The 27,776-nt window shown below is 40.0% G+C and overlaps 1 protein-coding gene across 3 annotated transcripts; it reads left to right on the top strand.

Moving 5' to 3' along the window:
- The first annotated feature begins 1,015 nt into the window (after window positions 1–1,015).
- On the top strand, window positions 1,016–8,007 carry LOC308116064 (hydroxylysine kinase-like). Of its 3 annotated transcripts, none has more exons than XM_080474038.1 (7): window positions 1,016–1,084; window positions 3,311–3,359; window positions 3,626–3,715; window positions 4,031–4,359; window positions 5,606–5,748; window positions 5,883–6,063; window positions 7,290–8,007. In XM_080474038.1, exons 4-7 carry the CDS (start codon window positions 4,056–4,058, stop codon window positions 7,736–7,738), a joined length of 1,077 nt encoding a protein of 358 aa, XP_080330164.1. In that variant the 5' UTR covers window positions 1,016–1,084; window positions 3,311–3,359; window positions 3,626–3,715; window positions 4,031–4,055; the 3' UTR covers window positions 7,739–8,007. The 3 variants fall into 3 exon arrangements, with proteins under 3 accessions (XP_080330164.1, XP_080330163.1, XP_080330165.1); XM_080474037.1 differs by having other exon boundaries at window positions 3,311–3,469; XM_080474039.1 differs by lacking the exons at window positions 3,311–3,359; window positions 3,626–3,715.
- The last annotated feature ends 19,769 nt before the right edge of the window (window positions 8,008–27,776 follow it).

Raw genomic sequence — 27,776 nt, 5'->3', positions numbered from 1 at the left:
GGAAAATGAAACACCACAACAGTAGACGCTAACAATTGTGTGTGTCAGCAGGCACCTGGCCACACAGACAGTGTGGTGTCAAAACAACAACAACTTTTTTTGAGTGCCTATAAACGGTGGTTTCACATTAAACAGTGTTCTCATGTGGATGGCCCCTAAGATGAAGGGAAAGACCTCTAACACTGAGCTTGTCTTTCATTTTTTTTCTTTTTCTTTTTTAGATTGTGGCCATGGCCTTCAGAAGTACCTGGTCCGGCTGTTGACTTATTTACCTGGCACGACCATTTCGCAAAGTCCCTTCAACGTCACAATTATTGTACGAAACCGGCCAGATGGCAGCTACAATGGACAAAGTCCTTCAAGAAGTATGATATCAACACTTAGAAATTGTTTCCCTCGGATAAAACTATACTTAACAGCTATATCTTTAGCTTTGAGCACTCTTAGGTCAATTGAAAATTCAAAAGCTTGGTCAAAGTGTATATGACCACAACTCTTCCCTGGACAATGGACTTTTACATGTTATTTCTAATTGTTTTTTTTATAATCTACTATATGTCCATACATATTTCGGATAGTATCATGTGGATGTGTTTCTCTTGAGAATTGCTCAAGCTTAGCCTATCACACCGATGAACGGACAACTCGTCCACAAAACTGTAACCCTGGACCCTTTTGTAAAGAAAAGATTATTTATCTTATCTTACTTATTTCATTTCATCTTTTTACTCACGCTTGCTGGTGAATGGCGGAACACTGGGTACTTGCTTGTTTTTATTTTGTCACTCAAAGTACCCCCCTCTGCTCTGCTCTGCACTTGGTCTCATTCACTACTATCCACTACTCATTCAGAAATAGTGCATTGCTGTTTTGATGACTAGAAATGTGTTTCACACTATCAGGTACCCAACAAGATAAACAGGCTCCTGTCATTTTTTAAACAAAGAGGCTGTCACCTTCGTTTATGCCACACCTCTTGACTCTCTAATTAAGCTTCAAACTCACTTTGTGCCGTGAGCAGTGGAGCACAGGAAGCCTTGTGACACTCCCGACTAAGAATACCTGGATTATATCAAGCCACAGCGTGAGTACGCCACAGCTGGAAAATACAATATCTAGGTTTGTTATTACAACAGTTATTAGTAATGGGGTTTGTAGTAAAATATTTCTATATATTTTTAATTCATGTTACATGAATACGTTCTAACCAGTCGTGTTCCAGATGTTATCCAGACAGAACTATCCAGATTTCCCAATTAAATTAAAACTATTTTAACTCTACAGTCAGATTTTTTTATCTATAAATTGTGTCTAAGCTATGCTCTATAAATATACTTACCTTGTTTTGCCTATACAATAGAATAAAGCCGAATACAATTGATATTTATTGAGCAGACTGACATTTCCCTTTCTAACGTCTGTGGTCAGTCGGGATTGTCTGAGCTTTTCTCATTGCTCCCATCCCAAACAAGTCATTGATGTTGCTGAGTGGGATTTTGCAGCAGCTTTGTACGACACTCTTCAGTTGTTTTCTGTCTTTAAGTGGGAATGTCTTGTTCCAACAAAGGAAAACGTAAGAAGAGATTTGATAGAATAATGAAACATCGTCATAAAAGTTTGATCAACACTGCAAAATCTTTAGATTACTTAGAAAGACTACGAGCTCATTGACATTTTTTATTTATTTATTTTTTTTACATCGACATGGTGCTCAATGGACAATTTGCTGTCTGTGGAGATGTCGCAGTACTTAAACTGTGGTACCACTGTCACGTTCTGGTTATTTATGACTACTTCTTCAGGAACTCAATCAAGTTCTCTTGCTTTTGGCAAGTTGATGTTGAGGAAGGACTGTAGCAACAACTGACTCACCATTGACTCGTCTTTGACAACAGGGCCATCAATATCGTACTCATTCAAAAGTGACATAATAACCGTGTTCTCAGCCTGTTATAGGGCAATTTTCAAAATGACACTGACATGTATGTGTGCTAATTATGGAGGGCTGACTGTGCCCAAATTAAATCATTAAATACCCCATTAAATAATAAATTAAATGTGTCATTAATTAATTAAAATTGGAAGTAAATACATAAATGCGTCATTAAATGTGTCATTAATTAATTGAAATATGAATAAATTTTATGTAAAAACATATATAGTCATTTCACGATTTATTCATGGCGTATTTAATCATTTAATTTTGGCACAGTCAGCCCTCCATAGTTAATATGAATGAAAGACAACGAAATAAAATGCAGTTCACTCATATATAAATTTGTGAGCGTGTGAACGATCAATGAATAGTAGCTGCACAAAGGACTTTGCACCTTCCAGAGGAGCGTGGGGTCAGGCTGAGAAGAATTCCTTTACTGTCATCATCGATACCATCTTTTAGAGAGATAGAAGAGCTTCTCTTTCTTGAGCATCGTTGTATTTACACGCACTAGAAAACAAGTAGATCACAAGAAGAAGCACAGTCATACATTAAATAACTCTCAGAAAAGAAACAATAATGTGGCGACTACGGCTCTGGGCAGAAAACAGTCTTTCAGTTGTTCCTTGTTGGTTTGTTTCTATATACTTTCTATTCTCCATATGTCAATATTGGAATATGTGTTATTGCATGTTCATGTGTGCTCAACACACACATATGCACACACAAACACACGCACACGTAAATGCACCCTGCACTCACGAGTACAATTCTTTAAACTAAAATCATTTATCTACTCCTCCGTTGAAATTTTTGGCTTTTTTCACTTTTTTCATGATTCAGGTGTTCAATTGTTTTTAAAAAAGGTGAGATTCTCTCTAAAAGCTTCGATTGGTTTTTATATCTCAGCTGCACATCCTGCGCCTCTTCATTTTATCGATTTTGAGTTATACATGCGAAATAAACTTGAACAAGCGTTCCAGTCATCAATACAAATGGTTCAGGGGACAGTGAAGCCTACTGGAGAGCAGACATTACCTCGCCGGCAAACTGGGAAGAAGGAAAACTAAAAAAAGGAAGAAAGTTAACAATAAACAAATTTTCTTTTAAATAATTAATAAAACATTTAAATAAACCGGGGCGAATGCAACGGGCAACGTACATCGTCCTCATGTGCACTAGATCCAATAAGATCGAGCTCTGAATATGAATAGTAGACTAAAATATACCAAAAAAAAACTTTTTTGTTAAAAAATAAATAAAAAAAGCTTTAAAAGAATGTTCAACTAAATAAGGAAAATGTTTATGGTGTCATGTTGCATGTTTCTATTTCCTGTTTTTGTCCTCAATCCTCATGCCATCACTTGTTTTCAGGCTCCATGACTTCCCCTCCTTGTTGGGCGGCTGTGGCTCAGTTGGTACAGTGAGTTGTCTCTCAATCGGAAGGCTGTAGGTTTAATTCCCTACCTGTCCACATGTCAGAGTGTTCTCAAGCAAGACACTGAAGCCCTTACATGGCAGTTGCCTCCATTGGTGTGTGTGAATTAGTCAATATGATTAACAATGTAAAGCAATATGAGGACTGCTCAAGTATTGGAAAAACACTATACATGTGAAATCCATTTTCCTGGTGACAACAGGATATAGATTATTTTGTGTGTCTGTTTTGCCGGTTCGCTTGTGTTTCAGCCTCGGGTGATTCCTGGGATCTCTTCGTCCCTCTACGTCTGTGTTGTGACATTCTTTGAGTTCCGGACTTCCTGTATAATTTACAAAGAGGTGCTTAACTCATCACCAACCGTGTCGATTTTAGCTGCAGTCTGTCAATTGACAATAGTAATATAGCATAAAAACCAAAAGCATGAATCATTTTGCTGGTTCAGGAGAGGTTTGACCCGTGAAAATTTTTGGAGCTGAAAAAAATGCAGTCGTGCTGCCACTAACGACTAACTCTCTAACCACTAATTGTTCGATTAGTATACCAAACTAAATGACTATGTCATAAAAATCAAGTGGTTGCCGTTATTGCTGTTCATTTTATTCTGAGTACAACTCAGGGGCCAAAACTTAAACACTAACCTTTGCTCTCTACAGACGTTTCTTTTGTTCTCCAGCTCCAATGGCAGAAAAGCATTCCAAACCTAACTTCAGCCACTCCCAGGTGTCTGAGATTTTGAAGAGGTGCTACAATTTGACAACCTTGGAGATTCACTCGCTGCCCAGTTACGATGACCAAAACTTCTACGTGGTGCCGGTTGAAGGCTGCAAAGGCGTCCTGAAGATCCTAAACTCAGAGGACAGCGAGGACCTGGACTTGACTGAGGTGCAGACTTTTGCTATGTCATTCCTTCAGCAGAAAGGACTCCCTGCTCAAACAGTCCTGCCCTCCACCTCAGGACAGCTCATGAGCCTGGAGGAAATAGGTATGACACCAGCAAGGGTTGCCACATAAAAAGTAATACGATTGCTGATTACTAAAAGTAACTAAGTTAGATTACAAGTAACTTTTTTAGTTACTTTCAGAGGCTGTCGACAACCCCCCCCCCCCCCCCCCCCCCACCATCTCAGCATAGAAATGACAACCGGTTTTGCCAAAAACTCTGCTGATCACTGCCTGGCTTCCTGCACCATGCTGATACATATTTTAATCTTTTTTAACGTATTACTAGTATTTATTTACCCGGTGATGTAGTTGTAGTCTGTTGTTGCACTGTTTTTCTATTTATTTGTTTGCACTACCTGCTCTGTGTGACCTTTTAAATGCCCCCCTGGGGACAACTAAAGTCTGTCATTGATTGAGTGACTGAAAAAGGGGTGGAGCTTCCTGCCAATACATTTTTAATCAGTAAGATTACTAAAATAGTGTAGCATGTCTGCATTTGTGTTATTGTTGCAATGATATTGTTCAGTGATTTTGTTTGTTGGTTCCGACTCTTTTGTGTCACTTGAACGCACCGTCAGAGCGGGTTGTCCTGTGATTGGCTGAGAGTAGAGAAGGGGGCGTGTCAGATGAGCTTGCAGAGACTGCATGCACTGTGGGTGTGTGTCTGGTGCACCTCCTTCTGTTTATTAATAAAGCGGCTTTGCAGAGTAGAGAATCGTTCTGTGGGACGCTACAAGAGTAACTCAGTGACTTGGATGAGTAACTTTAATTGGATTACTGGTTTGGGAATAGTAACGCTCGTTACTGAAAACAGTGGTCATATGAGAGTAACACGTTACTAATTAACGCGTCACTGGACACTAGTTACTGAGAAATCACGTGAGCTGTAAACTAAGTTGTCTGAAACTATGAATGACATCATTTGGATGTACGTCCAAACACTTCATGACTTTTTCAAGTAAAGTTTTCATCTCCTCATGTACAAATAACTTTTGTCATTTTGAATTAGATGGAAGTTGCAGAAGACATAAAAGCACGTCAGATGCTTTTGAAATGCTCTGCCACTCTGGAAACAAGCGTCACAAACTGACGACTATTTTGTTTTTGATGTCCTGCATGAGCCTGCTGTAAAATGTGAATCACCTGTGGCTTTGAGAGAGAGCTTAAAAGACTCTGTTAAATTGTTGCGAAAGTTTAATCAAATAATATAAAGAAACAATAGGTGCATGAGGCTTATAATGAAGGTAAATATCACTAACACTGACATTGTCTTTTATTTTCTCCAGATTGTGGCTATGGCCTTCAGAAGTACCTGGTCCGGCTGTTGACTTATTTACCTGGCACGACCATTTCCCAAGTCCCTTCAACGCCACAATTGTTGTATGAAACTGGTCAGATGGCAGCTACAATGGACAAAGTCCTTCAAGAAGTATGATATCAACACTTCCAAATTGTTCCCATCTAAAAAAAACCATATCAGAGCTTTTGCACTCTTAGCTTGGAAAAGCTTGGTCAAAGTGTATATGACCACCTTTTTTTTTTTCTTCTTTTATTTGTTTCCAGATGAGACACCCTAAGATTAGCATTCTGGAGAGGGAGAAGTTCATCTGGAGTTTGACCAATGTTTCCCTCCTTGAACCGTACCTGCATCTCCTGGATGGAGACCCTCTTCAGGAAGTCGTGAAGTCTATTATTCATCAGTTCAAGACGTCTGTGGAGCCCCAACGCTCTAATTTCCGCAAGGGTGAGTACAATATTCAGTCTTCAGTGTCAACAAGAGAGTATTCCTACATTCCTCAGTCAGTCAGTTATATAGCCATGCGGTTTATTCATGTTATGTTTTTGGCAAGTCATTGAAATACACGAGAATAGTAAAATATGAAGTTGTCCTGTCATCACTTCTTTAAATTACTACTTTCAAATTGAACATACTCTTTAATCAGAATCTCACAAGCACCCTAAGCCGAGCTGAACATCATCACCTTGGGTAACAAGGCCTTCAAGGCTGGACTGTAGTTCTGAATCATGTTTAGTTGAACAAAGGATACCTGATGGAGTGACTGGTAAGTGTGTTTGGGCTGAGCTCATACCTGCCACGTTGAATTATATTAATTAAATTAATGAAACCTTCAAAAATATTGACTGCCACCATTTCAATCACTGTGTGCACCAGACAGTTTAAACACTTTTTAACGAAATTTGTAACAATTTGATTGAGTCTTTATGCGTCACAGAAGTCTTTAACAAGATTTATTCACAATGTTAAATAACCACCATTGATAATAAATGTAACTTTGATGGTGGATGAAATGGTGGATGTTTTACTGCCTTATTCTTTTAGCACATCAAAAGCAAGAATATATAAAAATAATTTCACCTAAAAATTGGAAGGACTGTCTGTGTGAGCTCACACAGAGGAGGAAGTGCTTCCTCTCGTGGTGGCATGTGCCAGAGCAGAGCTGCCTAATTGTGGGAGGGTCAAAGGAAGAGCCTACCTTGATTGGGATCGGCTAAACCCCTGATGATACCATATGGGGTTTGATTTCTGATTTGCTCGTTGCAGCAACATAATTAAAAAAAAATCAAACACCACTTCTGGGGCGTCATTCTAGGTATGGGGACAATTATTACTGTTGGAACACCATTAGAAAGTGAATTTTGCATAATATGACCCCTTTAAATTAGATTTTTAATATTAGAGACAAGGCTGCTAGGTGTTCATGTTTGACAGGAATCATTAAAAAAAACCTCAGTATATCCTCAGTTTACACTTTCTGGTATGATTTTGTAGTGTGAGTGCAGACAATGAAGTGCATCATACTAACATACAATGTTTTGTTTTGCTTCATTAGGATGATCATATCTCTAAACACATAGAAAAAGCTTCTTGGCTGTTGTAACAATTAGCATAACCTGGATGTGCTTTTATAGTGCCTTTTGCTTAATGTAAACTGCTTTTTCCCTCCTAAGCCATCATCCATGGCGACGTCAATGACCTCAATGTGCTTGTGGAACCTGACGGCAATGACGGGCACAGGATATCTGGCATTATCGACTTTGGGCACGTGCAAAGGGACTACTACATCCATGAGCTGGCCATCAACATCATGTATATGATGATTGAGCACCCCAATCCAATCGAGGTGGGGGGGCCTATCCTCGCTGGCTGGGAAAGTGTCCTTCCTCTAAAGGAGGCAGAGAAAGACTGCCTCTATGTGTTGGTCTTGTCTCGCTTCTGCCAGTCCCTGGTGCTTGCTCGTCACTCTGTGACTTTGCATCCAGAAAATGAAGAGTATCTCATGATTACAGCAAAAAGGGGTGTTTATATTGTCACACACCTGTGGACACTTGGAAAAGGGCAGGTGGAAAAGGTGTGGTTTGAGAGTGCTGCTCAACTCAATAAAAAAATGGCGGTGTGAAGAAGGACCTTCAGAAATATTGTTTGGGACTATTACACAGAAAATGTCAAAAGTCTCACATTCAGTTTCAAATTTTCATTAAAATGTACCACTTCTTTACTCTTTTATGGCTGCAGTGGTCTGCTGCAGCTGTGATTTAGAAATTCAGCATGTGGTATGTTTGTGGTACATTTTTCCAACCCCTCTTATGTCTCTGTACTGTCACTTTTTTCAGTTCTGTGGTGAATAATGGAATTCAATAAATATACACAAAGATGTGTCACATTGTCTGCTGGAGTCTCTGAGTTCGCATATTTGATATATATATATATACTATTTCATTTTTCATCATGTATTATGGTGATTGGTTGTACAAGACGGGTGTACTTTATTGTAATGGAAAACAAATAAGGTTTAGTCGAGTAGAAGCAAGGCAAGGCAAGTCGAGTCAAGTTAGGCTAAGCAGGTACTGCGTTAATAGGCTGGAATGTTGTTGCCAGTTCAGGGTGTGCCTGCAGCTTTTCTCAGCCGGATTAAAGTGGTCTTAGCAGGTATACTGTACTTCCTCAAAGTCTGACTTTAAGGACATGTGTTCATCATTGTTGGTGGTGTGTGCTTGTTTTTTTTGTGTTTTGTTAATGTATCTTGCTCACAGGACTTTGTTTTTCAGTTCTTCTTCACCAGCGTCCACTGGAAGTCTCACAAGATAACCAATGTGGTTACGATGAACAGTTTTTTTTCTGCACCCAAACTTCTCTCTGGCTTGATCTTGCATAGTGGCAGGTTGGGCAATTATACCATAACAACGTCCGGCGAGGGTCTCCATTTATAGTTCAATGTGTGTTTGCCTATGACCCCAAAGTTTCTCAGCAGCGCTTGTGGAGAACTTTCGTTCCAACGGAGCAGGGCCCCCCCGTGTCTCTGGGTAACCAAATTAGCAGCACTTCCTCTGTGGTCCTTCAGAGCTCTGTGTTCCCGACAAGAAAATTTATCCCAACCTTATAATTATTGTATGTATTCAGCAGAGGGCAACACAGCATCATAAGTTTGTGTGTACCTCTTCGGGCGTGTTCACATTCCCCTGTTTGATCCGGACCAGAGTTCTCTTCAGGGAAAAACCGTTTCGTTAGGGTCAATGTGAACACTCCAACGAACTCTGAACGGGAGCTAACAAGCAATCTCTGGTCCCCTTGAAAACGTGGGTCTCGATTCATTTACAAACGATCTTTCGAGCGGGCGGGCTGAGAGGACAGGGGGAAAGGACATGACGTAGTGTGCAATGCATTCTGGGTAATAAACAAACAAAGCTGACACCGTGAATCAGAAGAAGCACACGTAGAAAGAAAAAGTTGGAAAATATCTTGCGGGCAGACGTGGAGTAAAGACGAAGAATTAGTGAGAAAGGCGCTCATTGATATCTGGTCTGAAGACTATATATCGTGGTTGTTTGTGGCTACCTGCCATTAGCCGCAAGATAATTGGCCTGGCCACCACGGGCTAAAGCGGCGAGGCTTCCGGTCTCGGTCTGGACCAATCAATGAGCCGTATTTCTTTTTTACTTCCTCTCTGGTCAGTGTTTGTGTCAGGCGACAGTGCCCCCAAACTAGCAGCTGTGGTAATTGCATGACATTTTCCACACCGTTTGGTCCGGTCTCAAAAGTGAATGTGAACGCCACCCGAAACAAATGAAAGTGTGAAAATTCCCAGCTCCCCTCCCTCCCAAGTAAACTGAGTCCCAGACTATTTGAATGTGAAAGGCCCCTGATATGCAAACGGTAATAGAACTAACACGGTGGCCAGCATGGCCATCACGTAACTGGTTAAAACACGAGCCATAGTATTACACAGTATGGAGGTTAATGCAGCTGGATGAAAATGAATGTCTTTGTCCTTGACCTTTTAGAAAGAGGCTTGATTATGAAGAATTTTCACAATTTTTATGCACAATTTTGATGCTGAACACTCTCTTGTCCCCCTCAAATACAAATAAGAGATCTGAACAAACATCATCTTGTCTTGTAACTCTCCACTGGGAGATCTTTGCAGGTGTCTTAACAGTTAGTTCTGTCATCAACAGTACAGAATTGACATAAAATACACACTTTTTCCCATAGCACCAGTTAGTAGTCCAATTCAGATGAGGCAGTTGACAAGTTACATATTACATACTGTACATACATACATACATACACACATGGTAAACCTGTGAACTCCACACAGAAAAGGACATAGGTTTGAACCAGCAATCAATATTTTGTGACGTGACAGCGATCATCCACATAACATCGTCATCGTGCTGCTCAAACAAGAAACATGATGTGACAAATGACCTTAAATGTCAGACATTGTGAACCATCAACTAAGATTTTGAAGAGGAACAATGAATAAATATATTATTTTCTGTTTCCTTACAGAAAGTCAATACTTAAAAAGAAAGAAGTAAGTGCAGTTTTTTCTGAGGTGACATACGACAAGACAATAAGCAGACTGGGTTTATGTGGTTCTTGGCTCATGACGGAATTTGGGGAAATCTATAAAACAATCATCATTTCATATGTTTACCAGATACAATATCCACAGTGGGCAAAACAGTGCTATAAAAGAAGCAGCAAGTGTTGGTCTGTGGCTTTGGGCAACATCATTCCTGCTTGTTATTGCGGGGTAGTCTTGTGGTCTCTTGCCCGATGGGACAATGAAAGGAATAATGAAAAAACATAAACAAAAAGCCCTCGACAGTCAAGCTGCTGATGTAAATTATTCTGCCCACTATTCATTTAGAAGTTGTGCTTTGCTGTTTCACACTAAGGCCCTGCTAACACGACAACGAATTAGAGTGTATCCGCAAAACCTTCTTCACTTTTGGGGTGGTCCGTTTACGCGGCACCAGTTTGCGGATGCACTGTATCCGCAAAGTTTTTGATCCGGCTCCCAAGGTGGAAAGATTCTTTCACGGCGCAAATCCAGTTCTGCAGAGACTGCCGGAGGCTAGACAGCCTGTTACTGCGCATGCACAGCCCTCCCCCTCCCTCCTGCTCATTCAGTTGTAAACAAACATGGCGGCCGCGTAGTGGTACGACCCGCGGTCCATATTCTAGTTTTATCGTCCAGATCAGTAGTTTAATAGTTGAGACTCTCCGCTGATAGCATCCGATGTGTCATCAGTCCATGCGGATGTCGGGTGCTCTCCATTTTCTTCATGTTTATAGTGTTTTGTTCTCTGCACACACGTCTGTGTAGTTTCATAAAAAAATCAAGGAACAGCGCCCTCCAGTGGCCCGACATACTAACTACATCATTGTCTCTGTGTCCGCTGCTGCAGTGTAAACACGCTCCTTTTTTTTTAGCGGAGTAGGTGTTGTCACGTGAAACGTTGTCGTGTAAACAGGGCCTAAGAGGTAGCCTCAATGAAAATAGGATTCTGCATGTGCCTCTGGTTTTACACCAGTTGTTTTGTAAGACACGCACACGCACACACACACACACACACACACACACACACACACACACACACACACACACACACACACACACACACACACACACACACACACACACACACACAGAGTATATATTGCAGGGACCCCTTATGGTAAACAGTGGTAAGACTCTAACCTACGACTCTCCGCAGCTCACATGTTACCCTCAATGTAACTGTGGTCCCATAGTTGACTGTTTATATTACATAAACCATTGAATGGCTGAAAGTTACCGCCAATTTAACATATCTATATCTGAAATAATCCAGTTCGGTACCATAATTCTCCCCACCTGCATAGACTGCCCCAGTCTCCCGTCTACAAACAGTCAGTAGGGAAATGATCAGTTCCGTGGCTCCTCTGCAGTCTCCTGCAGTTTTCATGAAATCATGTTTGATTCAAACAGCTGTAACAGCTGAAAAAAAAACAAAAAAACAAAACACACACACACACACACACACACACACACACACACACACACACACACACACACACACACACACACACACACACACACCCTCGGTGGGATTACAGTTGTTACGTTTGTCTTTCATCAGACTGTAGCAATGGAAGTATTAGTGAGGCAGATGTCTTCAAACTCACTGTTGAATTTTCCACCCAATCGTCATCATGCCAATAATGTGGCTGTCCTCCTACAACAGGTGGGCTTGAAGGTCTTCGGTTATTATATGGCAATACAATGTAAAGTAAGGTTTATGTGTTAAGGGTGGATGGTTGCATCACAGCAGGGAATAAAAGCTCTCAAACTTTGACGGACCCCAGTCCATTGTCCTTCAATGTTTCAGTGGTCCTGTCATGGACTTGTCATTCATTCATACTGAATTAATGACTGAGGGAGTCGTTCAACGGTAGTTCTCCTGCAAAATGGACCGTGCAGTGTGTGTGGGTATGTTTAAAGACATTCCATACTGGAGGGAGCATCAACCACCCTGGCCTCATCGAACAAGGAGGGAAAAAAACAAAAAAAACAAACAAGAACAGCAGTAACAACAACTGTTTTGTTGCTCTCTAGCATAGATGAAATTTGTGTTTTTTCAGTGATTGCACATAAAATACAAATATAAAAATGTTTTAAAAGAAGGGAACTTCAGGGTAATGTTGAAAGACGGATGTGTTGATATCCAGTACGATTGCATTTCCTCCTGTGTGATGTGTTTTTTTTTAAATCATTTTTATTCATCTATTTTTGGGTGGAATGATACATTCTGTGGAAATGTAGCTGTTCATCTGGTAAGTTCAATGTTCTAAACGTACAAAATGCACCAATTTAAGTTCTTTGTGCCAAATTTTCACAGTAGCCACAGCAGATATCTGATGATGTCCATATTGGCTATGGAGTGCCAATATGGGTCAATATATCAGACAAAACGCAGCTGTTTAATGATGGTTAAAAAAGAAAGTTTAGTTCACATACAGTCAATGTAGAGACAACACACACCAAAAAAAAAAAAAAAACATTGTCTGTTACATGTGTGGAATCCACATTTAATGAACATTCAATTTAATGAAGATTACATTTAATACAAACATTTGGAAGATCATACAATTCTTTTCGACAACACTTTCAGATTAATAACCTCTATTTTTTTCCCTCTCACCAAAAAAGATGGTATTCAAGTATTTACCACTAGAGGGACCCATTTCCCCACGCAATCGCTGTCTTGGTGGTTTAAGCCTTCCTTTCTTTTTTTCCTTTTGTCTAAAGGAACAACTTTTTTCAAAGTTATCCTCAGGCTCTAAAAATGTCCCAGATAGTTCTAGAACAGATGGGGGAACTATGTGTCTTTGATGGTGAATCAATAGATATTGCAGTTTTGGAAGAGTTTACCAGCATTTACTAACGTTCTTAAAAGTGTGGAAACAAGTTATACGTTTACGTGCAAGTAAAAGAAAATAAATAAAAATGCTTTTTAGAAACAATCAAAACTATCACATATGGAGTGTCAGTGTTTTCCTTGATTGAAAAAACAACAACAAACAAACATATAAAATTGCCCCCAATATTATTTAATCTATCTGTGTCATACAACGTTTGTGTGCAGCTGTGCTCCTCACTTTAAACCTCATTTAAAACACGCCTTCTACCTTTACTACATTTCAACCTCCCACCTCAAAGGAACCAACCATCTGCCCTCTGCCCCGGAGCAGCTCACAATATGTACCGCCAGTCATGCAGAAAAGGTGGCACAGTGTTGCGCCTGTTAACGTCTGCCTGTGTTCAGGTTTGTGCTCCGTCCGTTTCCCTGTAGTTCAGAACCATCTGAGAACGGTAAAGCCTACAAGGCATACGTGCAAGCCTTTGTGTTGTTTTCCACACCGGCCTCAGTTTCCCCTTTCTCTATTTCTCTCTCTCTCTCTCTCTCGCTCTCTGTTTCTATTTGTCTCTTCCACCTTTTCTCTTTTTGTCGTAAGACTTAACATTTGTTTTTTTCACTAATTAGAGCCAAAATAAAAATGGCTTGAAGGACTTGGCTTAATACGCCAACTTCACTTATCAGTGCCATTAATCCTCTTGGCATTTCAAAACAGAAAACAGAGCTATGCCTTTTTTTTATGAAAAAACAACAAAAACAAGGCAGTGAAATTTTATTTACACTCCAAAGACCACCAGACTTCAGGCTGTTAAAGTTTGAATTACTGTTTCAAAAATGTGCTCCACGCTTTGTCAGACTTCTTTAATTATTTGTTCTTAAATGTCTTTCATGTGCATATTTAGTACATTTTCTTCAAACCAAAAGTAACAAACCAAAAGTAACAAAGTCCACTGTATTCAATAAAAGTGTCAAATTAACAAATACAGTCCTCTCATTCAATTGCCCAAAATATTATTTCTAATTTTCTTACAGCAAATTGTTCTTGTTGAAAAGTTTTTCAACAATGCAGGTAATATCAGTGTGAACATTGTTTTGGGATTCTACCGTTAGATGCTATAGGGAAGAATATTTATGATGAGCTACTGTTTGCAGGGGTAATAAACTGTGTGTACAGCACATTGTTCCTCATTTCTAGAATAAAAAGCATATCCCTGCATTACTTCCTATAAGGTTTGCTTTTGCCAGAGATATAAATTAACAGATAAATTGCATAAATCACCAACATCTTTGAGTAATGTCACAGTCTATTGTTTTTGATCTACAGCAAAATGTTCCTTTTCGAGGTTTTGTGACTCCAGGCAGTTTCAATGCAGGAAAATCTCTGATTTAGTAACAGCATTTATACGTTGCTCATTTTTAATGTCAAATATAAACTTGACGGCTGCTTTGAAAATACAAATTAATCATCAACCAGGTCGTTCATTGACAGTCAAATGATATTCATTGCATTTTGAAGCTGAGTGAAGTTTATCCTGTTAATTTTATGCTGCCACTGTTCTCTGCTTATCCTCTTTTTTTTTTTTTTTAATACCACAGTCAATGAGCCGCACACTCCATTGGTTTTAGAAAGGTAAAATTGTTGAAAATCTCCAAAACGAGTTTAGAGTAAGTATGAAAGCCAAAATTCGAAGTTTTATTTTGATTTTTTTGTTTTTAACTGACAGGATTCCTGAAAAAAAACAACTCCTACTACATCCTTAATTTGTCTTTTATATTTTCTCAATGACTTTGTCTGGGAAGGGTCAAATTCAGTTTTAACTAATTCAATAAACTGTAGATCTATTCACATGTAAACAATTAGACTAATAATATTTACAATCCTTGAGGAGTCTCGACTCTGTCAAATATCTCTTATCCCGCAAACAAACAAACAAACAAACAAACAAACAAACAAACAAACAAACAAATAAACAAATAAATAAATAAATAAATAAATAAATAAATAAATAAATAAATAAATAAATAAATAAATAAATATATAAATAAATAAATAGTATTGCAGTTGCTGTAGCAAATGAAAGCACAGAAGAGCCAAAGTCACGGTAATTTTGGAAAACAACAAGACTATTGAGCTCTATATTACAAAGGCCTGGTTGCCAAAGTCACGGGGGAAAGTTGATCTGCACAATGTTCTTTGCTTGTGTCCGAAAATCAGTGTGAATACAGGTGATTTTTCTGTTTGGGGGATGTCATCATTTCTAGCAAATTGTGAACTTAACAATAATCTGACAAATGTCGGATTCAGATTTTTGGCTATTCTATTGACAATCATTATCACTACAACACTGTACACTGACGTTAACCTGAAGCACGCGTTACACGCCAAAATAATAATAAATGCAAAGTGCTAATGAGTCTACTTGGCTGCTTCATTAATCTGATGTAGACTTGGATCGTTTTCCTGTCGGATGTTCTTCCCCAGAATTCATCTGTGGTACCCCTAACGCACAGTCAAAGCTTAACGTCATGTTTAACAGGGGGTAAACTGTCATTGGAACCTGGTCTAGACAGCCCAAACGATGCGGTACTAACTAACATGCAAAAGCCTCACACGAAAAGAATCAAAACAATTCCTCCAAGTCAGTCCTGTGTCTTCATTTATTTGTCTTTTGTGCTTTTGAAAACCACTCTTACGCTCTATGCTTAATGTATGCAGGCGCGCAGCTCGTGAGGTTTCGTTGCCAAGGTCTTCACCGCTGCCAAGCTGACCCGTTAGAGCTAATTCACTTCATGGATCCCTGACAGGCCTTTCTGTAATGCCTGTTCGCTCCACGGCCGTATGATCTATCGTGGCCACTACATCAGAGTTGACACAGAGCTAATGGTTCTCTCTCCTCTGTTTTCTCGTCCGTTATGTTCGCTCGACAAGCTTGGCAAGGTTCTGAACTAGCAAGTTTTACACAAAAACGTGTGTCCATTACCTACGTATCGCTTTGAGCAAAGCAATTAATTAGCCGACACTTATTGATTGCCTTTGCTTGCTTGTATTATCAACAACGTGGAGGACGGAATCATACTAATTATCTCCTTTATCTTCAACGCCGCTGAAAGAATTTAGTGGCGACAGTATTCAAAGCAAAGCGTAAGAGGACAAAGTCACCTCCAAAGTGTGACAACTTTCTAACATGCATAATCATAGAAGCATTCAAGCCGGTGGAAAAAATAAAAAAAATCACGCAAAAACAAAAGGGATGCACGTCGCAGTCGGGAGTGAGACTGAGGAGGCGACAGTGGCCTGAATTAGTAAGCTGTTGTGGGGGCTCAGCGGCTTCTCCAGTCTTATCGGTTTATTTCAGAGCGTCTGGGCTTTACAGACGGACGCCGTTCGCAGGCTTCTGTCATCAACTGTTCCCCATCAGGCCGACAAAAGTCACTAATGGGAGAGCAAAAGAAAGCCGCTGGCATGAATTCATTGCAACTTTCACACATTATCACATGTCGCTTTTTCGGCGGACGCCTTGGACGTCACATTTGCTGTAACAGGCGTTCTGGCGGCCTATCTGCACCAAACAGGTGGGGAGCACAGGGGCCTCTCCGGGCTCCGGCATTCGGGAGGTGCGTGGAGAAGGAGAGCTAATCGATTGGACAGACTGGATTTACTGGGCCGACTGAGTCACGGGGTGACTGCAGAGGCAAAAAGAAGGAAGTGTGTGTGTGTGTGTGTGTGTGTGTGTGTGTGTGTGTGTGTGTGTGTGTGTGTGTGTGTGTGTGTGTGTGTGTGTGTGTGTGTGTGTGTGTGTGTGTTAACATTGTGGGGACTGAAGACTTTTTACACTCTTTGCATTGTGGGACTGAATTTTGTTATTTTTTCAGGGGCAGACCGACGTTAAGATGAGAGTAACGGTTAAGGTTAGTAGTCGTTGACTGAGATTAGACTCGGTTTGCCAAAAGTGATTCATTAATAGAACACAGATACAAATCTGTGCAGATGGGTGTGTGGGTGTGGACTTGCATCCCGCTATTTGTGTGCACACATTTGAGAGTTTTGAGGGCTACAAAATCATCCTAATGCAACGCAACTGAGATGAGGTGAAGATTATGGTGAGACTCTGTGAGGCATGCCTCGGTTCAATTGTGAAGAGCACGAGTGTGAATAAAGTAGTTTTGACCAACAGTGCATACTTTCTATTTGAATACTGTATTTGTATTTGATGTAGTTATTTCTGAGAGCATGTTGAGCCAAGATGTCAAGGTTTTCTTGTTTTTCTTTAATATTATCTATGAGTACGTTTCAATTTTTCAACTTTAAAAATCCTCTTTCTTCCCCCAACATTTACTTAATTGATTGCTCAAGAGTTCTTTGAGGTCTAAAAGTCCTTATAGTTTAATGTATGTTATTTGCTATATGTATAAACATGTAGTGTTTAGTGGAACAATTTATATTGCCAAATAAAAACATCATCTCTGTCAGAGTTGAGTCTAATTGAAGCAGTGCAACTGGTGTCAATCTGTCAGACTGAAAGGTTGGTAAGACTTAAAAGTAGTGCCAGCAAGACAACGTTCACTTTATGCACCCGGAATGGCAAGAGTTTGGTTTCTAATGAAACATGAACACATGTGCAGACGGTTTTCATCGATGGCGTCAACTTTCTGTTGGCGCCCATATTAGCCTGTAATTCATTCAATTCCATTTTCCTTCGGCCTTTGTATTCAACCTTTTAGAAAATCATCTCTAAAAGGTTGAAGGATTAAGGCACCATGATATGCTAATCAATGTCTCCATATAGCTGGAGTCTTCTTTAAGCTGTTGACACCAGATCGGTATAAAGTTTTATCCGCATTCTATTGAATTTTACCCACAGCACATTACATTTTTTTTTTTTTCATTTTTGCGTGGTTTAACCTCATTTTGTCATCAGAAAGTATCTAATCGTGTGGTTGATGAAAAGAAAGGCTTCATTGGAAATTGCCTTAAATATTAAATGAGAAAGTCACAGAACTGTTGTTCTCCCGACTTCATGGGGAAGGTCTCTGTGTAATCTAAATTTAGCTGCTAATGTTGCATTCCTAAGTTTATTTGGAGACTTCAGCCACAAACCGAAGTCGATTATTGCTCACCAAGTCCTTACTTCTCCTTTCAGCCTGACTTGCTGTGGTACGGGTCAATCTATGCCATGTTCATTTTGCTTTTTTTATTAAAGAATATATGAAACGAAACGCTGGCGTTTAGACCCAGCAACATGTCAGGTCATTGCAGTTTATGGTCGCAAACAGTGGAACATCTAGTCTCATAGTCAGTTGAATAATGAAACATTTCAAGAGTGTCCATTTGGTCTTTGAGATTTTATATACAAACCAACCTTTACAGCAGCTTTCACTACAACTATTTATCTCTGAGCTAAGACGTGTGAAATGTGTGAACCACCTGACAAACATTGAGGAAGTTGAAACTGTTTTAAATGAAATATTTGCAATGAAACTGAGAAAATGTTGCCGTGATGAAAACCAGATCTTTCTTGGGGGAAAAAAAAAAAATCTGAATATTATCAGTCATATTTAATGCACTTTTGTATCTTTCATCTGCTCTGTTATTCACATTGTTGACACTGTCTGACTCGCCGGTGTTGTGGGCCCGATCCTCCTACGCAGTCAATAAATAGCTGGAACTGAAATATAAAAAGTAGCTCCATTATATATGGCATTTGAACTTCGCTTCTAACGCCCCCGCGTGCCTCACAGCCATGCAGTGGCCACAGAACTCCGCAGACAACTCCTGCCACTTCCACGTGTGACCGAAAGTTAAACTTCTACTGCAGCACCGTCAGACTTGCAAATGTATTAATTAGCAACTCAAACAATTTAACATGGCGCACACTTATTTAGCACTTCCCTGGCGAAATGTTTGGCTAAGATTTGATAACAAAAAAGATTAAACAACAACAAAAACCTCACTCAGTATTTAAAGTATTTTAAAGAGGAAAAAGGTTTCTTTGAAAACAATGAACAGAAACTTTTCAAATTCACTGATCATAAAGAAACACAGTGCAAGGGCAGTTGTTCATGTCAGTACTAAAACAATAGATGACACATACTTAAGGCTCCGTCTGTAATTATCCTCACTGGAGACGCAAAGCAGATCAACATTGAGCTTCAGCGATTACCTTTGTGAAGGTACATTTTCTTTCAAACTCCATCGTACTTGTTCATTTTCTCACGAAGCATTCACTTAAAACTGCTCTATGGTGTCCTCAAATATACGAGTCTTGTTAGAGCGTAAACGCCGATAAGTGGCCCCTTTGCTTTACCGCTTGAATAAGTAGAACTCTTCAGCTCTGATTAGCATTTTGCTTAATGATGTTTTCACACTTGCTCCTGAACATCACGTTATTGAAAAAGGCATAAAAAGTAATTAGTCATGTTCACTATAAGAGATAAAAGAAGATGCATTTCCTGGTCCAAGCAACCCTACTTACCATTTGATTAAAGCTTCTCTAATGTTTGGTTAATAAATTTAAGCATTCATTAGAAAGCAGACGCTATATCTGATGTCACTCATGATTACAAATTGAAATACAGTAGCTTCTTAAAACTCATAAAATATTGTTTGGGAGATGTAAAAAAATTACCAATCCAACTTTTTTCCACTTTCCCCCGATGATTGGGTTACATGTGGCATTTCATTGGTTACTTGTCTGTATCGCAGTTCAGTACTGACATTTTGACGTGAGTGGCACCATTAGATAAATCTACAATGAAATCAGTCCCTCGAATTTGATAGTTCTTATCATAGATGCACAAGATCTAAAGCCCTCCAGTTATGTACTTAAAATTGTACCTTGTAAACTTTATTAATTTTTTTTGCAAAATCACCATATTTCCGTATAATTTCCCTTGATATAAATTGCTAAGTACTGGCCAGATTCTGTTCAGTCCTCAACTCATTCAGTGTCCTTCCTTCTATTCAGTGGGATGATGAATGGTATTTAAAGGGTGGAGTGGAAGCAAACTCCGCAGAAGATAAATATACCCTACGAAATACTTCTTTCATTTCCCTCCCAGCACTCCATTTTTTTTTTTTTTTTTTTTTTTTTTTACGCCTGTCACTGACATCATGCACAACGCCACAGATATATTCAACTCTGGGTGCCAAGAGCAGTGACCCAAATCACAGCACGTCAAAAATTGAAGCTGAATGTGAGATTGCAGGAGGCGGGCATTTGTGCTACAAACAAGGGCCAAAGCAAACGCGAGGTAGATAGGAAATGTGACGGGTGAAGGACAGATTTTATGTCCTTTATAATCGAAAATCATTGTGAGAACTGTGTCCATACACTTGGGGGGGCTTATTCACGAGTGACGGGGAAGAGAGGTCTTGAGATCGACCACAGATTCCTCGGACAGGTGGCTGCAGTGATGTTGTCACTGTACCAGGATGCCGTGGTGGAGAGGGAGCTGTAAAGCAAAGCTTTCTGTCTACTGGTTGGTCTACATCCCCACGCTCACGTGTGGTGAGGAACTTTGGGGTCGTGACCGTCAGAATGAGATCGCAGATACAAACAGCTGAAGTTTTTATCCGCAGGATGGCCGGCGTCGCTCTTTGTAAGAGAGTGAGAAGTTCAGCCATTTTGCATTTTTGATTTTATTAAAGTTTGTTTTTATGTGACAACATTTTGAAAATGATGTCCGTTTTCACAGAAACTGCAGAAAACAACGTAGTGAGCATTCCAGTCATTGAGTTGGTGCGGTTGGTTGTTTTTGTAAGCAAACCACACACACACATGCATGCAGTAAACAATATACTATAAACATTAATGGGGTATATGGGAGTACACAGTCATTCCTATGTATGTGACACACAACCCAGTTGGATTGTTATTACGGCGACTCTCAACTATAAAACTACCAAGTCCCAGGAGAATGTGGACTGGGAGTCAGGACGCTCTGGAGGGAAACATTGCTGTTATTGTCCATCTACTCACACGTGTGCAGAATAACTATTTGGAATGTGGTGCGCATGCAAAGTAGCGGTGTGTCAGAAAAGTTGTGTTTCCCGCCGTTTCCATGGAGACGGAGTCGGAGCGTTCTCTCAAAAGTTCCAACTCGGAAGCCGTTTTCAAAAAGTTTCCTTTGAAGTGGTTCCAAGCAATGTTGTCCTGTGAACCGACACCCTAAACGGAACAAAAGTGGATGGATGGATGTAGTAGTTTGAAGAATTATATATGCTGAAGTTCAGATTCAAATAGTTTTATTAGCACAGTAAAATAATATGGTCAATGGACAATGGAATTGCTCAAAACTGTTTCCAAACCTTTAAAAGCAAAATCATGAAGGTCATTTGGCGAAAACCGCGACGGTACAATGTGTCTGAATCACGACAAATACTCACAAAGAACATATGTGTGAGTTTCTACAGGAAGAACATGCCTGAATAAAGCTGCTCTACAGTCGTCATGCTTAATATCTGGATACGCAAAAATATCATGGGGCACAGCAGATAATGACAAATCTTTACAATAGTAATACAATGCAGGGAAAAAGACGAGCAGCACCGCGAAGGGTAATGTGATACGATACATTGAAGGACACAATAAGTCACAACAGACATTCTTTTGCTATACAGAAGTATGAGTGAACTAAAAAACAGGTCAAGTGGATCAAATGCTTAATACAAATGGCAAGAAATAGAACGTGAATGCATCCACTTCAATAACTGTCCTCAGTTACTTAAAACCCTTGTCTTGCTACATACCCTGGCTGTGAGTTTCCAGGACATGTACACCTCACATTCATTGTAATTCGGTGCAAGCCTACAGGCTAAACATACAGGAAATGTAATAAGAAAATTGAAAGACTTTGCTGGTGTTTGTTGCTCTGATTAATTGGGACTTAACTCAAACTCTATTAGGTGCAGTGTTGTAACAGCTGCTTCGCTGTCACAGCAAAACAAAAAGAAGTTTAACTTTTCCCCCACCTCCAGCCATTCCGCTTTTTTATTAAACACATTGAAGTGCATCTGGTTTACGTCTGCAGGCAAGTAGTGTGTGTGTGCGTGCGTGTGTGTGTGCGTGTGTGTGTGTGTGTGTGTGTGCAGACACCACAAGATAAGCAGAAAGGACAAAAAAGAACACGAGTCTCCAAAGAGTTGCGTTCATACATTTGTCAGGTCTATAGCTGTAAGGTAATTTGAGTATCAGCTTACTGAGGTTACAACAGCACCACGAGAGCGAAAGTGAGCACACCCTTCTTAATTCGGTGGCGTCTGAATCAAGAGAATAAGCGGTTTGATGAAACGGACTGTACAAGTCAAGCACAGTTCAAGTGTCGTGTGGCAAGGTACAGTCCTGTGTGGGTGGGTCATGTGTGGCGTGTGTGAGTGAAGGTGGGTCGGCATGTGACCGACGATGGAGTGTGTGTTTGTGTGCGTGAGTTTCCGTGTGTGTGCCAGAATGTGTGTTTATGCCTTGCAACTAAATAAGTGGACCGTTCTATGTACAAACAGCCTGGTAGTTTGGATGGACAAGCAGCCCGTAAGCTTCACTGGGAAATTGTGGACAAGAGAAACTGATGTCACTATATACTAAAACTTTTGGGATCAAAATACGTTAAAAGAGTCCAAGAAATCCTTAATGACTTGCTGAAAATGTGTGTTTATCTCGCTCTCCTTTGTCCATTAAAGACGTTGAGACATTAAGAGAGAAGCTGAGGGAGGAAAGGCTCTTTTACAGAAATGATAAAGTCGTGCAAAATTACTCGTGTGTAGAGGGGGCAGAAGAAGTTAAGCCAATAGAGAGCCTTTGCCAAGGCTCCATAATGTCTTTCTTTATTTCTAAGTCACAGGCCCTCTGTTTTCAAGATAAAATGGGCTTCTAATTCAACTTGTAATTTCCAGTCATTCTGGGGATTCTGCTTTCTTTGAGGGGAGAAATTGAGGTGACAAGAGGTACATTTTTTGTTTTCCGGCTTTTTGGCAAGATTAAGAAAACAAAATTAGGTCCTTTCATTTTAGCTGTTGTTCATTAGTTTTTCAGCACTCATGAAGGCGAGCATAATATTTTGATTCCTTTCCGGATTAATCGGAGGATGTTAGGACGTTCCACCCAGGACTCATGTTACTAATACAAGTCCACATGTGAGCGTGTGATGCCTTGGTTGTATGCGCTTATAATTAGGAACACATATGTGTTCACGTGTTTACAGATACATAGTCTGTAAGTAAATGGCAGTGGAGACAGAGAAGGGAAGAACTCACCACCACTGGGAAACAAAGATGGCAAAAGATCAGGCAATGGAGACGAGAGTGAGTGGGAGGTGTGGACATCTGAACTCTGAATCACCAAGTGAGCGTAAGGGGGGGTCTGCATTATCCTTCATGAACCTTCACGCCCATAGACACGACGCCGAACCCCTCTGAGGTCTATTGTTGGCCTCCTCTGCTTGTCTATTCACGGAGTATCATGAATGATTGTGTACCCATGAGGCTCCTCTGCAAACCACAGCCCAGATCAGTCGGTCTCAGCTTTAGCGGCGCTTTTGAACTACAAATAGAAAACATCATATCAGGAGATTTCCTATTGCTTTCCCTGTTTTGAAACTTGAAAATGGAAACATATGGAGGAAAATCACCGAGGTCTGCAGACACACATTTAGACAAACTTGGAACATGTATATTAATCCCATTTTGGCTGTTATGAACAATCTGTGATTACCACATAAGTCTAACAGCAATGAACTCTTTCTACTTGTCGCCACATTCCAGGTAAGCAGGTGGTTGTAAACATGAGCATTAAAGTCACTCAACAAGCCTGTACGGTCTATCGCTGGTGAGCTTTCTCAGGATCCACGAAAAGCGGAACACTCTGAACTGCTGTTTGACGCATGAGCTCAAACAAGTTTTCCCCAACAGCCTCAACTAAAGGGACAATCTCCAACTGTGTGGCTGCCAGCTGGGGACTTGTGCATTTCCCCAACATCCTGTGCATCAGCTGAGTGGGAAAGAGACCCCCCCCCCTTTTGATCACAGAGCTGACACTGACACTGCATGTTGATGAACGCAGCTCATTCCAGCAGGCACCTCTCAAACTCCTGCGCCCGCTCTGACTTCCCCCGCAGCAGTGAGGTGTGGAGGACGCCACATTCAAAAAGCAAGTCTCTGCTGCGGAGACCCACCCTGGTCTGTCAAACAGAAAAAAAAGCACCAATACCTTGTTAGACATTGCAGGCGGTGGAGCCACAGAAGCCTCCAAACAAGCTTATGAGGGCGGCGCCAGACCAGTGTACATGGGCTACACTGGCAAACGCCATTGTCTGCGTGGTGTACCAGATCGCAGGCCTGTATGGGTGCAACATGTCCGATAATTATTCTTTTGGCCATCTTATGCAGGAATCTCAATGTTAAAATCAATCAGAAAGCAATAAAGGGACTTTAAACTTAATTATTGTGTTCTCTTATTTGTTGTTGTTAAAAATGTTAACGCTGCTGCTTTCTCATCGACCTGCCATCAATTGAATGAATTGTGGAATTGTGTTGAGCACCTTATTGAAATGACAATTCCAATAATCCAACCAGCATGAAAATAGTGAGGAATATTGTGGCGATCGTTAAATTAAATAAACATCTTGGGTGAACTTTGTATCTGTTTTTCGAGTTTAGTGCAACAGGTTTCACATTTCCAACTGAACCAAAGAAAGACTGAAAACCAGGGTGTATATGAATGACACAAGTCTTAAATGGTCATATCGTGGTGTAGTTTCAAGAAATGTGTGACCTTCGCGTCCATTTTAAGGATTCTAAAAGCTTTGATATAGTACAAGATAAATGATTTTGGCTGTCTGATGATTTTACTTGGAACATCTGCATAACATTCAGAAGATATATTGTACAGCTGAATGATGTAGCCACATCGGAGCATGTGTAAACAGAACAAGAATGGAATATCTGAGGAACTCCACAATAAATAAGAGCAAGAGGAGCGACACAAAAAGGTTTATTGGACGACTTCTCCATTGCTGCTCGCACTTCTGTCATGTGTTGAAAGGCATGTACATGTACGCTCGTCTGTATCACACAGAATACGGACCCGACGCACGCGCGACCACTTCATGCTCCATTAATGTGTAACGAGAGCGTCTGAACCTTTTTGACTCAACTACTTTTACAGTTTTGGATGCGTCGTATCTCGACTTCCCAAAACAGCGCCAACAGGGAGCGATGTTAATTCGTTTATGTCACCGCCAGCTTGTAAGTTCTCTTTAATATGAAGTTCCACCTGGTGTAACTGGGGAACTCCAAATACAGTGGCAAGTTTTATTAGGGCCCCTATTTCTGTAAACTGTCAAATAATATATGGAATCACAATATGTTTATAGGCTATGCAACCTTGCTTTTAAATTGTCTTTGCCAAGAAGTTGATTTTTGGCAGCGCTGTTTCATACCTCTCCTGCTTCCCTGTTTCCTTGCAGTCTCGAGTTTGATTTCCCCTTTTGACAAGATTACAATCCTCTGTACTTTTCTTGTTTCCTGTCCTCAGCAAAGTTGTGAGTCTGTTTTTGCTATACATATTAAATTTTTTCTATTTTTTTTAAAGGATTGCCTTTTTCTTTTCTTCAGTCTTATTTTCGGAACAATTTTGCTAATATTTCCTTGGTGTGGATTTTAAGATTTCTTGTAGAGCTGGCAAAGGTTCACATAGTCTACACAAATAAAAGAACAAATACCTGTGTAAAACAGGCAGGTTAAAATTATATGTACTGATTTAAGTCCTTCACCAACAAGTAATAAAGTATGTATGTATAAATAAACCAAGCAATTACCAATGTGCTCCATACAATTTATTGATACTTTATAGTGACATTTTCCATTCTGATTTCCGCCTCGCGATAATCTTATGATGAAATTGAAAAGCTCATCACACATCAATTTGCCTTAGATGTGTTTTGGCTTTAAAGATTGTGTCTGATAACTACCAGTGAAAATGATGATGCCTATTATATGGTCTTTGTCAGCATGGTAGCAATGGTAGAATGCCCCCTTAACATCTAAGTGCCCTAAAACATTCCACAAAGTGTTTTTCAATGTACAGTATGTTGCAAACACTGTGCAGCATACGGCTGCAGTTATTGCACAACAAGATTCTCTACTCAGCATCAGCTGATAGACAGAGGATGAAGGAACTGTGGGAAAAGAGGTCAGATGCATTGTTTTGGCTGTGTGGAGCAGCCTCATAAATCAAAGACTTTATAAACTGGCTTTGCTGAGAGAATGACACAGAGGCGTTTGTTGGCCGGCTGGATCAGAGGCCGGAGAAATGAAATAAAAAGACTGTTTACGTGTGAGCCTGTTTATGCATTTGTTTTTAAGTTCAAACATACCAGTGTGTGTTCACTTGTATACTTCCTTTTCCCATAAGGACCAGTCAAAGCTGCATGTGCTTATTCATCATTCAAACAGCTGATGTTTTCCATATTGTTCCGTTTCTTTCTTTGACTTCAGAAATGTTTACATATGTACCCACAGTTTATGTGATCTCATGTCATATGTGAACAACATTTTCATGTTTCCATTGGTGCAATGAGGGAATTTCCCAATTTTGTGGCTGACATTTTAATTTTTGGGGCAAATTTTGCATTATTGAAGGTTTTTCTGACTGACTCTTCTGATACATTCATGTGACCTCTACAGCACAGGCCAATGTGACTCTGAGTGACATCATGCTAATTTATTCAGAATATTTACATATGTGCAAGGCAGTGATGTGCAGCCACTGGAGGCAGGGGAGGCCCAGCTTCACCTGTGATGATGGAAAGAATAAAACATAGAACAAAAATAACATTAAACATATATATTTGTCCAATGGTTTGAACCACAAATTCATTCCAGAGTTCATCTGATGTGAATAATGTGTTTATTGAATGCAGTGACAAGGCAAGCAGGTGAGGCAGGAGTTCTTATGCCTCTTTAGGGGGCGCTCGTGAGTCCAGAGGTTCTCGTGCTACAGCTACAGCGGAAGAAACCACACGCTAAACCTGTGTTTACAATCTGTGGTCATAATCAAGAACAGATCCAGTTTTTACACGAAGGAGGATTATATCTTCAAGATCAAACTAATTTCTGAACTGGACTTTCAATCAGAGCAGGAGGTAATAATTAATGGGATTTCTGTCCTGAAAGATCATGAACTTCATTTATAAGTTAAGGTAGGACCATAATGATAATTATATATATATATATATATATATTGTTTTAAATTAAATATGCATCACGTGGTTAACGATCGTCAGTTTAGATATGCTGTCTGTAACTCCTGTTTCCATTCTATGTTTTTACAATTCTTTTACTTTTTTCCATCACTTTTGGTTTCTTTCTTCCTGGTGTGTTGGTGAGTTTTACTCTTCCCTGCTTATTCTCAGACTTGACATTAATTAGATCACTGGTTGTTTATGGGGATCAGCTCATCACCTCTTTGTAAATAGTTTTTACTGTCCAGCCCTTCACCGTGTATATATTTATTAACAATTTGCCTTGTTCATATTAATAATTGCTTGCAAATATTAATATTTCCTTGTGAATGGCCCTTGTATTTGAACCCACGACCTTTGATGGGTTTCAAATAATTTCGGTGTAGAGTTTGCATGTTCTCCCTGTGTGTGTGTGGGTGGGTTTCATCCGAGTAATCGGGTCTCCTCCCACAGTCCAAAACCGTGCCAGGTTAATTGGTGACCCTAAATTGCCCTTATGTGTGAATGTCTGTC

Source organism: Lipophrys pholis (genome assembly GCF_963383615.2).
Source record: "Lipophrys pholis genome assembly, chromosome: 10".
NCBI classification, from domain to species: domain Eukaryota; kingdom Metazoa; phylum Chordata; class Actinopteri; order Blenniiformes; family Blenniidae; genus Lipophrys; species Lipophrys pholis.
Note: the sequence above shows the minus strand (reverse complement) of the source record. Positions and strands in the feature narration are given on the sequence as shown.